At 46.8% G+C, this 13,732-nt stretch overlaps 1 protein-coding gene across 1 annotated transcript; it reads right to left on the minus strand.

Moving 5' to 3' along the window:
- Nucleotides 1-7,761: 7,761 nt before the first annotated feature.
- LOC102136029 (putative methyl-CpG-binding domain protein 3-like 5) lies at nucleotides 7,762-9,711 on the minus strand. Its single transcript, XM_005587731.4, has 2 exons — nucleotides 9,667-9,711; nucleotides 7,762-8,343 (listed from the first exon to the last, which is right to left on the minus strand). The coding sequence occupies exons 1-2, from the start codon at nucleotides 9,709-9,711 to the stop codon at nucleotides 7,762-7,764; spliced, it is 627 nt and encodes a 208-aa protein (XP_005587788.3).
- Nucleotides 9,712-13,732: the final 4,021 nt, after the last annotated feature.

Consider the following 13,732-nt stretch of genomic DNA (forward strand, 5'->3'; position numbering starts at 1 on the left):
CTTCAAGGAGGAGAATTCGAGGGTGAAGTCGGATAGCTCTCTCGAGCTGGCTTAATCCACTACTAGGAAGAGTCTCTTCTGGGCGCCAGCCACGGGAGTCTGATGATCTTCGGGCGATGAAGGGCCTTCATCATATGGACCCTGCGGTACAGACGCTGGAGGCTGCAGGAGCCCTGCTGCCCTGTTGGGGTGACCTCCACAGCCATCTCGGTCCCAGTGAGAATGTGCTGGGCCAGCCGCCTTGACTTCTGCAAAGCTGCCCTGGCTGATGACCTCGAGGAGCCTATGATCATCAGTAAGGGTCTCTTCGGAGGCAGAAGTGGTCCCAAAGTCCCTCAGCATGGTGACCTCCCGGCTACACATCTCAGCTAGGAATGCCAACTGAGAATACTACCCTTACAAACTTTGCTAACGAGAAGCAAAAATGACACGGCTGGAGGTGTCTGCTGACATGTGAGGGCGACCTCTGGTCACTTCCGTGCCAGGGACAACATTCGAGGCCAACGCCACTGTGGCTGCACCCAGGAGCAGGATGATGTCACCAGGAATCAACTCTCCCGGCCCCTTAGTTCTGCTGACTTCCCACTAAGTTGATGTCATTCTCAGGTGGGCTCTTCCTCCAAGGTAACAAGATGGCACCCACAGCCCCAGCAGCCTAACGGAAATAGATCTTCTCCTCCCAGATGTTTCCAAGACAACGGCCTGACCTTTGGCACAGAGTGTGTCACATGAGCACGCCTTAGCCAATCACTGTGGAAAAAGAAGATGGACTCTGCTGATTGGCCAGATTGAGGTCATGTGGCCACTGTCTCCATGGAAACTTGAGAGCGGCTCAGCTGTTTTTTCAATTGGAAGACGGTGTGATGGCTGAGAGAGCAGATTCAGCGTGGAAAGGTCGCTACAACTGGATATCCAACTGCAAAAGAAAGACCAGAAATGTGTTTATGAGGACCAGAAATGTGTTTATGAGGCGTTCTACCTCATAGGTAGAAGGTTGGACTCCTACCTCACAGGATATAGAAAAAATAAATAAAACAACAGCTAACAAGGGGCTAAAAAGTGCTAGTCTCCTGAAGTGTATGATACACAAACATCAACTCAAAATCGACCAGTGTTGTAAATACAAACGTTGAAACTAGAAAGCTATTAGAAGCAAACAAAGGGTAATTTTTTATGACCCCTATCTAAGGTCATGAAAACCCATAGTGATTTTAGAGATTACACCAAATTACAAGCAAAAGAACAAAAAGTAGATACATTTCAGTTGACTCTTTATTTTGTACATTCTGAGTTTTGAAATATATGTAATAACCTGTATCCATCATCACTGTGTCATACGGAATGGTTTCACTGTCCTGAAAATCCCCTGTATTCCACGGCCTTAGAGGTCTGGTGGTGTGAGCCTCGTCATTGATGTTTTGGGTGGTGGGGAATGTAGGTGTGATTTTCAGTTATTATCCTCTGCTTTAGGTCAGAAAAGAGAGGAATTCCCCACCTAGACCCATGTTTTCATAAAACCATAAATGATGGAGGAACGCAATACTGCAGGTGAAGAAATGAATCGTCAGGATATATTGATCCATGGGATTACCAAGGTAAAAAAACAAAACAAAAAACAAACAAAACAAAAACAAAAACAAAAAACTAAGAAATAAGGAAGGAGATCACATTTTAGAACCCAACAATGCAGCTTGAATTCTGCATTGATCTTGAGCTACTCATTTGGACTTGTGTGAATGTTTCTTCCCAAGCAATGGGGGACGCATGCACTTGCCGGTGCTCGTGCACACGGGATTGGCGTACAGATGTGTGCGGCCGCACAGGGAATGTTCTGCAGCTGCCCTGGGCCCTGGGTGTGTGAGGCGGCCCCCTGCCATGTTGAACTTTAAAGGGTGTGATGCCGGAATGTTGTTGGCTGAGTCCTGATTAGCATGAGCCCTTCTGATCCTCTTACCTCACACCTTGCCTGACATCAGCCCAAATGGCGTTTGTGCAAATGGCTTATTGACACGGCTTGGGACCAAATCCACCCAAGAGGAGGGGTCCCTGGGGCCTTGCTATCCGTGGCATAGTGCCTGGGGGTGGAGAGGATGACCCTCAAACATGTTTTCCACCTCGTGTTTTTCTCCTAGATGCAGGACCCTAGATGCAGAGCCCCAGGGCACAGAGGATTCCAGATTCTTACAGGGGACTGGAGGAGGCTTGACTGAAAGGAATCAGGGCTACGAGGGTGGGGGAGAGATTCTAGTAGTTTCTCCATTTCACAGCAATAATTTCTCCCCGCCCCAACCCAACACACACACATACACATGATATATGCATACACCTGTCTGGTGTGCAAGTTTCCCCTTTTGCTCAGACTTCTGGTTTTGCAGACACTTCTAAGGAAACATTGATGTTCCCTTTAATTTTTGTCTTCTTGCTCCTGAAGCTTCCCCTCCGTGTGTGCAATATGACTGATCCCAACTTACTTACTTCTTTCTTTCTTTCTTTCTTTCTTTCTTTCTTTCTTTCTTTCTGTCTCTCTCTCTCTTTTTTTTGGGGGGGGGGAATGGGGTTTCACTCTTGTTGCCCAGGCTGGAGTGCAGTGGCATGATCTTGGCTCAGCAACCTCCGCCTCCTGGGGTCAAGCAATTCCCCTGCCTCAGCCTCCAGAGTAGCTGGGATTGCAGGTGCCCGCCACCACGCCTGGCTAATTATTACATTTTCAGTAGAGGTAGGGTTTCACCATGTTGGCCAAGCTGGTCTGGAACTCCTCACCTCAGGTGACCCACCCGCCTCAGCCTCCCAAAGTGCTGGGATTACAGGCGTGAGCCGCTGTGTCCAGTCTCCCACATTTCTTAAATGATCTGCATCATAAAATGTGGTGCTTTAATTATGCGCTATCTGGTTGTTCCTCATTTCCTGGACACCTATGAGTATTATCTCCCAAACTAGATTGCTTAGCTGTGTGGAGGTGCGCACCTCAAGGCATGTTCTTGCAAAAACCCACTTCCCCCATTCCCTTCCTGTGGTTAGAATGCTGGGTGCAAACAAGTAATTACTCTGTGTTTGGCTATGAATTATAATATAGGGCATTAGGTTCCCAGTACAAAAGGACTCCTTTTTTTTTTTTTTTTTTTTTTTTGATACATGGTCTTGCTCTGTCTCCCAGGTTGGAGTGCAGTGGCACATCTTGGCTCACGGGGCAACCTCTGCCTCCTGGGTTAAAGCAATTCTCCTGCCTCAGCCTCCTGAGTAGCTGAGATTATAGGCGCCCGCCACCACACCGGGCTAATTTTGTATTTTTAGTAGAGACAGGATTTCACCATGTTGGCCAGACTGATCCCGAACTCCTGACTTCAGGTGATCCACCCGCCTCGGGCCCAGTTGGATTCATCTTTAAGGAACAAGTTAACCAAAAAGGAGGATCAAACATAATAAGCATACGTATTTTGTATATATGTAAAAATGTAAATGTACTAAACGATGCTAGGTAATGTTAACGGATATATGTGCTTTGTATATTAATACATGTTTAAATGTTATTAATATGTATTTGGATGTATATACTGTATGTGTATGAAATTCAGAATGGAAGTATATATACCGAATACATAATGACATTTGCCTGCTCTGGGAAACAGGGAGGAGAGAAATTGGATTGTCTGGGGAGCCAACGGGAGACTACTTGTTTGTAAAATGTTATTTTTAAAAGACTCAAAGTAAATATAATGTCAGTAATTGTCCATTCTGGGTGATTGGAATGTAGATGTTTGATGTATTATAATTGCCTGATATAAAATGTAAAAAATAGGCTGGACGCAGTGACTCCTGCCTATGTTCCCAGCACTTTGAGAGGCCGAGGCAGGTCGATCACCTAGGCCAGGAATTCCAGACCAGCTTAGCCAACATGGTAAAACCCCGTCTCCACTAAAAATACAAAAATTAGCCAGGTGTGATGGCGGGCACCTGTAATCCTAGCTACTCTGGAGGCTGAGGCAGGAGAATCGCTTGAACCCGGGAGGCGGAGGTGGCAGTGAGCTGAGACCACACCACTGCACTCCAGCCTGGGCAGCAAGAGTGAAATTCTGTCTCAGAAAAGGGAAGGGAAGGGGAGGGGAGGGGAGGGGAGGGGAGGAGAAGTGGAGGTGGAGGGGGAGGGGGAGGGGAGGGGGGAGAGAGAAAGAGAGAGAGAAAGAGAGAGAAAGAAAGAAGGAAAGAAAGAAAGAAGAAAGAAAGAAAAAAGAAAGAAAGAGAAAGAAAGAAAGAAAGAAAGAAAGAAAGAAAGAAAGAAAGAAAGAAAGAAAGAAAGAAAGAAAGAAAGAAAGAAAAGAAAGAGAGAAAGAAGAAAGAAAGAGAAGTTGGCATCAGTCATATTGCACACATGGAGGGGAAGCTTCAGGAGCAAGAAGACAAAAATAAAAGGGAACATCTTTGTTTCCTTTGAAGTGTCTGCAAAACCATAAGTCTGAGCAAAAGGGGAACTTGTGGCACCAGACAGGTGTGTGCATATATGTGTGTGTGTGCATATATCATGTGTGTATGCATATATCATGTGTGTATATATTATGTGTATGCATATATCATGTGTGCATATATCATGTGTGTATGCATATATCATGTGTGTGCATATATCATTACACATTTGTTAAAACAGAGTGTAAAAAATAGTGAGCTGAAATGTATCTGCTTTGTTTTTTTCTTGTACTTTTGGTGTCATCTCTAAAATCACTGTGGGTTTTTATGACATTAGATATGGCTCATAAAATATTACCCTTTGTTTGCTTCTAAAAGCTTTCTAGTTTCAAAGTTTATCTTGACAACACTGGTCGATTTTGAGTTGATGTTTGTGTATCATACACGGCAGTAGACTAGCACTTTCTGGCCCCTTGTTAGCTGTTGTTTCATTCATTTTTCTATATCCTGTGAGGTAGGAGTCCAAAGTCATTCTTTTGCAGTTGGATATCCAGTTGTAGTGACCTTTCGAGCCTGAACCACTTCTCTCAGGCATCACACCGTCTCTCAACTGAAAACAACTAAGCAGTTCTCAAGTTTCCATGGAGACAGGGGCCACATGACCTCAATCTGGCCAATCAGCAGATCCTGTCCTCTTTGGCCACAGTGATTGGCTAAGGCCTGCTCATGTGACACACTCTGTGTCAAAGGTCAGGCCGTTGTCTTGGAAACATCCGGGAGGAGAAGATCTATTTCCGTTAGGCTGCTGGGGCTGTGGGTGCCATCTTGTCACCTTGGAGGAAGAGCCCACCTGGGAATGACATCAACTCAGAGGGAAGTCAGCAGAGCCAAGAGGCCGGGAGAGGTGATTCCTGGTGACATCATCCTGCTCCTGGGTGCAGCCACAGTGGCGTTGGCCTCGAATGTTGTCCCTGGCATGGAAATGACCAGAGGTCGCCCTCACATGTCAGCAGACACCTCCAGCCATGTCCTTCATGTTCCTCATTAGCAAAGTTTGTAGGGGTAGTATTCTCAGTTGGCATTTCTAGCTGAGATGTGTAGCTGGGAGGTCTCCACGCTGCGGGCCTTGGGACGACTTCTGCCTCCAAGGAGACCCTTACTGATGATCATAGGCTCCTCGAGGTCATCAGCCAGGGCAGCTTTGCAGAAGTCAAGGCGGCTGGCCCAGCACATTCTCACTGGGACCGAGATGGCTGTGGAGGTCACCCCAATAGGGCAGCAGGGCTCCTGCAGCCTCCAGCGTCTGTACCACAGGGTCCATATGATGAAGGCCCTTCATCGCCCAAAGATCATCAGACTCCCGTGGCTGGCGCCCAGAAGAGACTCTTCCTAGTAGTGGATTAAGCCAGCTCGAGAGAGCTATCCGACTTCACCCTCGAATTCTCCTCCTTGAAGGGGGAAGAGGTCCGGGGCAAGTTCCAGCAAATAGGGTATTCCGTGCAGTGAGGCTTCCAGCAGGAAAATTATCTACAGGGTTCTGAAGCCAGAGAACTTCCCTGAGGAGGCTCAGCACGACATGGAAACAACAGACTCTGGCTTTGATACCAGATTCACCATAGGCTGAAAGCTGAGGCCCTTCGGTGGGAGCTCCTCTTACGCAGCCTCGGAACTGTTCCCCAGGGCAAAAGTACGATGGACCCCAGTGGGCATGTGGAGCTTGGGAGTCACTGTCTACACTATGGTGGCCGGGGCCTGCCATCTGTCGGACAGATTTTTGTGGGGCTGAGGACGACACTAATACTGTGTGAATGATGACAGGAGATCCCGTTTCTCATTTCCATAGAACTAGAACGCCTCATAAACACATTTCTGGTCCTTGACTCCAGGGAGGACCACTAGCTAGTGTGGGCCCTCACTAGCCCACATCATGGGGCGTTCATGGATTAACATGGGTCAGGAGGAGACCCCAACTAAGACCATACTGGCAGCTATTCCCCGATCACCCGGAGTCTGGAAAGCGCTCCTGATGTGCCCGGGAGATGAGGCAGACCACGTCCCATCCTTGTAGGAACAAAGATGCGATGATACCATGGTCTGCTACCAGATCCTGGGCTGCGGGAAACCCGAGGTGCAGGGCTCCACCATCACAGTGAAGCTCGTGCCTTCAGCAGATCCCACCACCTGTCGCCATTCTTCCCCATCATCTGAAAGAAACTCCTTTAATAAGTATTAAACTTGTACTGGAAAAAATTCAATAAGTAAATAAGATATCATCGTCTTAACAAACTCTGTATTTCTAAGGTGAATGAATAAAGCTGTGACCTCCACAAGGATTTTTTTTTTTTTTTTTTTTTTGAGACGGAGTTTCACTTTTGTCGCCCAGGCTGGAGTGAAATGGCCTGATCTCGGCTCACTGCAACCTCCGCCTCTCGGGTTCCAGCGCTAAATTTTATTTGTATTTTTAGTAGAGACGGGGTTTCTCCATGTTGGTCAGGCTGGTCTTGAACTCCTGACCTCAGGTGATCCACCTGCCTCAGCTTCCCAAAGTGCTAGGATTACAGGCATGAGCCACCATACCCAGTCATGCATTCTTCTTTAAACCATTGGCTGCTTAAGACTCTGCTATTTAATTTCCACATCTGAATTTTCCAGCATTCTTTTTATTGTGAATTTCCAGCTTCTTTCTAGAGCAATCATAGAAGATACTTTGTATCTTCAGTCAACAACATTCAGACATGTGGAAATTAAATAGCAGACTCATAAACAGCCAATGGTTTAAAGAAGAATGCACGGCTGGGCGTGGTGGCTCATGCCTGTAATCCCAGCACTTTGGGAGGCCGAGGCGGGTGGATTACCTGAGGTTGGGAGTTTGAGACCAGCCTGACCAACATGGTGAAACCCCTGTCTCTACTAAAAATACAAAATTAGCTGGGCGTGGTGGTGCATGCCTGTAATCCCAGCTACTCGGGAGGCTGAGGCAGGAGAATTGCTTAAACCCGGGAGGCAGGGGTTGTGGTGAGCCGAGATCGCGCCATTGTACTCCAGCCTGGGCAACAAGAGGGAAACTGTCTGAAACCAAAAAATAAATAAAGAGAGAAAGAAAGAGAAAGAAAAGAAAACCTAATTAAAATCACGGTAAACAGACATTGAGGTGTACATGTAAAGGTCTCCCTCTTTGCCTCACGAAACCCAGTTTCTCACCACAAAACCATCCACTCCTTACACTTGTTGCCTTTCAAATGCTTTTAATAAAGAACAGGTGGGGAAGTACAAAGTGTAACAATTGAGAGTAGGAAAGAGGACTAGCATCCAACTCTGGGGCCACACCCCCAACAGCTTCTCAGCGCCCACTCCTCCTGCAGTTCATCCACCTGTCAGCATTTCTGCCTGCCTGGCCAGCCTGTCTGCCTGCAAGGCCCTGGCCAATCTCTCCCTGGCTTTCTTCACCCTCCTGGTCTGTCTCCGGATATCTGCACGAGTCACCAATTGGCCCAAGAGGGGCGGTGGGAGCTGACAACCCACTCCTGGGGTTGGTCCCCCTGCCACAGCTGGAAACTGCCCAGCGGTGGGCTCGGGCAGCCTGTGCACATGCTCAGCTCCAGCCCTGTCCAGAGATTCACCGGCCATCCCCGGTGCGAGGATACTTAAGACGTTCTCCAATTGCAGTGGACTTGAACCTTCGCCTTGGCTGCTGCAGGGCTGCAGGGCCTGCATTCTCAGGTAGGCGCAGACTTGCTGTGGCTTCTCCAGGTGCTCCTCCCCTTTTCTGCGTCTGACCTGGTTGTCAGGATGAGACCTGATCCTTGTCACCGACCTCGGGAAGATGCAGCTGGTGAGTCTCACGGGGAGAGCAGACCTCGCAGCCCGTCTCCGATGGGCCTTGGCCATGTGGATTTCTCGTTTCTTCTGTAAAGCCCAGGGCATCATGTTTCTTTTGAGCTTCCCCTTTCAAAAGAAAAGAAAAGGTGAAATTTCAACCAAATGGAGGCTGGAGAAGGTCAGCTCTGGGGGGCTTCTCTCAGCTCAGTGGAATCTTCCCACCAGCCTCTCTTTCTGGGGAAATGTGTCTCAAATGGCACCGTACATCCTCAGCACCTGCAGGGTTTGTTAAACTCAGATCTCTGGACCTGAACCCAAGTGAGTCTGGGGTGGACCCTACAGTCTGCATTTCTCCGTGTGATGCTGATGCTGCTGGCAGGAGCTCCAGGCATTGACACTGAGTCCTGGGACCTCAACAGGCTGATGCCAGTCAAGGACTAAATGCTCAAGGTCATGACCCAGGGCCAGTTCCAGACCTTGTCCCTCCTCATCCTCCTCGGAGGACACCCCTCTCTTCTCTTCCCTGCCACTGTCAGCTACACACATGCTGGTGCCTCCTAACCTATCCCCAACAGGACACCGGGATCCCAGACTTCCCTGTGAACCAAGACCTCACATTTCTCTGTATTTCTTGCTGCTGTGCTTCAGGACACACCATCATTTTCACAGCTCCTTGACTCCCTGGTCTCCAAAGAAATGGTGCCCTCGCCAACCCTTAAATACTCACTGCCACACCCAGATCTCATCTTCACCTGAGCACCTCCTGCTCCTGAAGAAAAACCTCAGAAACACCATGTTCGCTTTCTGTTTCTGATAAGCTCAATTAACTAGAGTTGTACCATGAGGGAATCTTTTGATGACATACTGGGAAAGATGATTAAGTTCTTCCTAAGATTTGAAATCCTTACTTGCTCTAACTCAATTAGAAGACTCTAGTCTCATAAAGCTGTTTCAGATACAGTCTTTATCAGGGCACTTTCTACTTTGAAGCCTTCGTTTCTGTCCTTCTCGTTTCACTTCTGTTGTCCTGGCATTAAGATTAACACTACCCCTTTACACGACCTAAGATGTTCCCCTTTGGAGGGAAAATTATTTAGTCCCCTTAGTTGCAGGGCACCTGTGATGTGCCAAGCTGTACAGTAGAACCCCTGATCCAGAAGTAAACTTCATAAATCACCGTTCTGTTGATTTTCATCTTGGTGAGAAGGAAGACGTAATAAACACACTAAAAACAAATTTCTGATGGAATCGAAGCTATTATCCCCATATAGTTTCATGGGCAAAAATGAGAAGACTTTGAATATTATTCAACAGATATTAACACCTAAGGTATAACTTTCCACAACATCTAGTTTTAAGAACAACTCACTGCTAACTGTAAAGATGTTTTACAGAAAGAAAAAGGACACAAATGGACATTCTTGTGGTCGATAAAAATCCTGTACTCACCAGAACAGGTGGTCTTGGAAAAGAGGTGAACGCAGGCTTTCCCATAGCTGTAGAGTTTCTCTTGCTGACCCCACTCCTGAGATGCAGACAGCCCTTGGCTTGCTGGAAAATGCAGCGACTTCTGCATCTGGCTCCTCTTTTATAGAGAAAGGGAGTGATAACCCAATCAGTGGATAATCCACAAGGAACGCCCTGTCTCCACCCACTGGATTTGAGGCATTTCTAAATCTTTATACAGAAACCAATGTGGTGTTACCGACACAGAGTGTTAGTAGAAAAAGAATTTAATATGTGTGTGTGGCGGGGTGGTATTTGCAATTAATATCAGCATTTTAGATATGTTTCCTTTTCCTCCCCTTCTTTCAAATATCTCTGAAAGCATTCTATGGAAGTAAGAATGGAACTGTTGGCTGGGTGTGGTGGCTCACGCCTGTAATCCCAACACTTTGGGAGGCTGAGGCGGGCGGATCACCTGAGGTCAGGAGTTCGAGACCAGCCTCAACATGGAGAAACCCCTTCTCTACTAAAAATACAAAATTAGCCAGGTGTGCTGGTGCATGCCTGTCATCCCAGCTACTCGGGAGGCTGAGGCAGGAGAATCGCTTGAACCTGGGAGGCAGAGGTTGCAGCGAGCCGAGATCGCACCATTGCACTCCAGCCTGGGAGACAAAAGCGAAACTCTGTCTCAAAAAAAAAAAAAACAAAAAAAAACAAGACTGGAATTGTCCATGTACATAAATTTTCATGCACTATTTGATTTAATAACAAAAATTAAAGACCATTTAAATGTTCATTCAGAAAAAAATGCCCAACAACTTTCCAATGTTGCTTACCCTGTGCTTTGGTTGGGATACCTGCTTTTGAACTGTCTTTCACTTTAGTAATCTAGACTTTTGCTAGGTTCAATTTCATCTTAATGTCTTCCTTTTTTGTTGTTGTTTGTTTTCTGAGATAAGGTCTTTGAGACAGTGTCACCCAGGCTGCAGTGCAGTGGCTCGATCATCGCTCACTGCAGCCTCGATCTTCTGGGCTCAGGAAATCCTCTCTCCTCAGCCTCCCAAGCAGCTGGGACCACAGGTGCATGCCGCTCCACCCAGCTAATTTTTGTATTTTTTGTAGAGACAGGGTCTTGCCATGTTGCCCAGGCTCATCTCAAATTTCTAGGCTCAAGTGATCCTCCTTCCTCAGCTTCCCAAAGTGCTGGGATTACAGGTGTGAGCTGCCTCATCCAGCCAATTTCTTACATTCTTAATTGCTGTTCTAACTATAAGACACAATAAATAGCTTTAATTAAATAATAGGTTGAAAAGCAACTCCACACTGAATGAGAGACAAACTTTCCTTTCAATACAATAAAACTCAAAATGGCAAGGAGAAAAGTATAACTTGGATCCCATTAAATTATATTAAGATTAAAAAGACTTAGTAAGAGCTCCCATTACTCAAGCTGGACACGGTGGCTCACACCTGTAATCCCAAGAGGTCAAGGTGAGCAGATCACCTGAGGTCGGGAGTTTGAGACCAGCCTGGCCAACATGGTGAAACCTTGTCTCTACAAAAAATACAAAAATTGATTGGGCGTGGTGACGGGCACCTGTAATCCCAGCTACTCGGGAGGCTGAGGCAGGAGAATGGTGTGAACCTGGGAGGTGGAGGTTGCAGTGAGCTGAGATTGCACCACTGCACTCCAGCCTGGGTGACAGAGTGAGACTCCATCTCAACAAAAAAAAAGAAAGAAAAGAAAAGAAAAAAGAAAAACACCTAATAAATAAACAGACCTAATAAAAAAGAAATACAATCTCAACAGTCTTGGTCTATGTGGTTACTACTTAGTTTTGTTCTTATTATTTTTCATGATCTTTTCCTTGTATAAATCTTCCTGGTTTGATCTTTGGGGAGGCAGACAGAAGCTGGCTAGGAAGTTTAAGACACAATTAGCTTACATATTTATCACATTGTGGCTATTTCAACGTACTGATGCCTCCCCCAGCAAACTCCAACATACAGATACAATATCTGCACTCCAGCCTGGGCGACAGAGACTCCATCTAAAAACACACACACACACACACACACACACACAGAAAAAAGAAAGATCTCCCATTAATCAAAATGCAGTGAGAAATGGGTGTTGGAAAATCATATTGGAAAATATATTTGCATGACATGCATCCAGTAAAGTACATCAAGCCAGAATACAGAATAGAAAGATGTCCATCAAATGAAAAAAATATATAAAAGATGTACATACAAAATGGGTGAAAAACTTCAGTAGGCACTACTGAAGACAGAATAAATAAACGGTCAATAAAATCCTGAACGCATGTCCAAATTCTGTTTGGCTTCAGATAAATGCTGATGAAAAATCACAATGTGATATTCATATACACTTCTGTTTGGCTAAAATGAAAAAACAGCAATGCCAAGTGCAGACAAGGCTATGGAGCAATCGTACCATTCATGTATAGCTAGTGAGAGTTTAAATGTATCCCAACCTGGATGTACATTGGAATCTCCTGGAGAGTTTGAAAAACTAATGGCAGCACCCACCCCTATACATTTGTATTCCACTGATGTTGGATGCAGCCTGGGGTACAGGAATTTTACAATCCCCCAAAGGCCAAAAGGACAGCCAGGGATGACACACCACTTCCCTGGGTTTGGAGTCTGTGGTTCTGAACCTTGGTTTGCAGAAAACACACCTGGGCACCTTCCAGACCAATGTCTCGGGATGCCTATGGGAGGGACCAGGAAATCAGAATTAATTAATTTATTTATTTATTTATTGAGACAGAGTCTCCCTCTATTGCCTTCTGCCTCTGTTGCCCAGGCTGGAGTGCAGTGGCACGCTCTAAGGTCACTGCAAGCTCCACCTCCCAGGTTTAAGCTATTCTCCTGCCTCAGCCTCCCAAGTAGCAGATATTACAGGCCTGAGACACCACACCCAACTAATTTTTTTTTCTTTTTTTTTTTTCTTGGAGACAGAGTCTCACTCTGTTGCCCAGGCTGGAGTGTAATGATGTGATCTCAGCTCACCTCAACCTCCACCTCCCAGGTTCAAGCGATTCTCCTGCCTCAGCCTCCCAAGTTCCAAGTAGCTGGGATTACAGGCCCCCGCCACCACACCTGGCTATTTTTGTATATTTTTTTTAGTACAGACGCGGTATCACCATGTCGGCCAGGCTGGTCTTGAACTCCCAACCTCAGGTGATCTGCCCACCTCAGCCTCCCAAAGTGCTAGGATTACAGGCATGAGCCACCATGCCCAGCCACACCCAGCTAATATTTGTATTCTTAGTAGAGTCAGGTTTTCATCATGTTGGCCAGGCTGGTCTTGTCCTGACCTCGAGTGATCTGCCCACCTCAGCCTCCCAAACGTAGGGTCCAGCCCCACAGGGTTGGTGGGTTTTTCTCCCTGTGTGTGGAGACAAGAGATTGTAGAAATAAAGACACAGGACAAAGAGATAAAAGACAGCTGGGCCCAGGGGACCACTACCACCAAGACGCGGAGACCGGTAGTGGCCCCGAATGCCAGGCTGCGCTGATATTTATTGGATACAAGACAAAGGGGCAGGGTAAGCAGTGTGAGCCATCTCCAATGATAGGTAAGATCACGTGGGTCACGTGTCCACTGGACAGGGGGCCCTTCCCTGCCTGGCAGCCAAGGCAGAGAGAAAGAGAGGAGAGAGAGAGAGACACAGCTTACGCCATTATTTCTGCATATCAGAGACTTTTAATACTTTCACTAATTTGCTACTGTTATCTAAAAGGCAGAGCCAGGTGTACAGCATGGAACATGAAGGCGGACTAGGAGCATGACCACTGAAGCACAGCATCACAGGGAGACGGTTGGGTCTCCGGATAACCTTCGGGCAGGCCTGACTGATGTCAGGCCCTCCACAAAAGGTGGAGGAGTAGAGTCTTCTCTGAACTCCTCTGGGGAAAGGGGGACTCCCTTTCCCTGTCGTCCCTGCCTGCTAAGTAGCGGGTGCTTTTCCTTGACACTGACGCTACTGCTAGACCACGGTCCGCTTGGCAACGGGCATCTTCCTAGACGCAGGCATTA

This window comes from Macaca fascicularis, chromosome 19 (assembly GCF_037993035.2).
Source record: "Macaca fascicularis isolate 582-1 chromosome 19, T2T-MFA8v1.1".
Classification (NCBI taxonomy): Eukaryota; Metazoa; Chordata; class Mammalia; order Primates; family Cercopithecidae; genus Macaca; species Macaca fascicularis.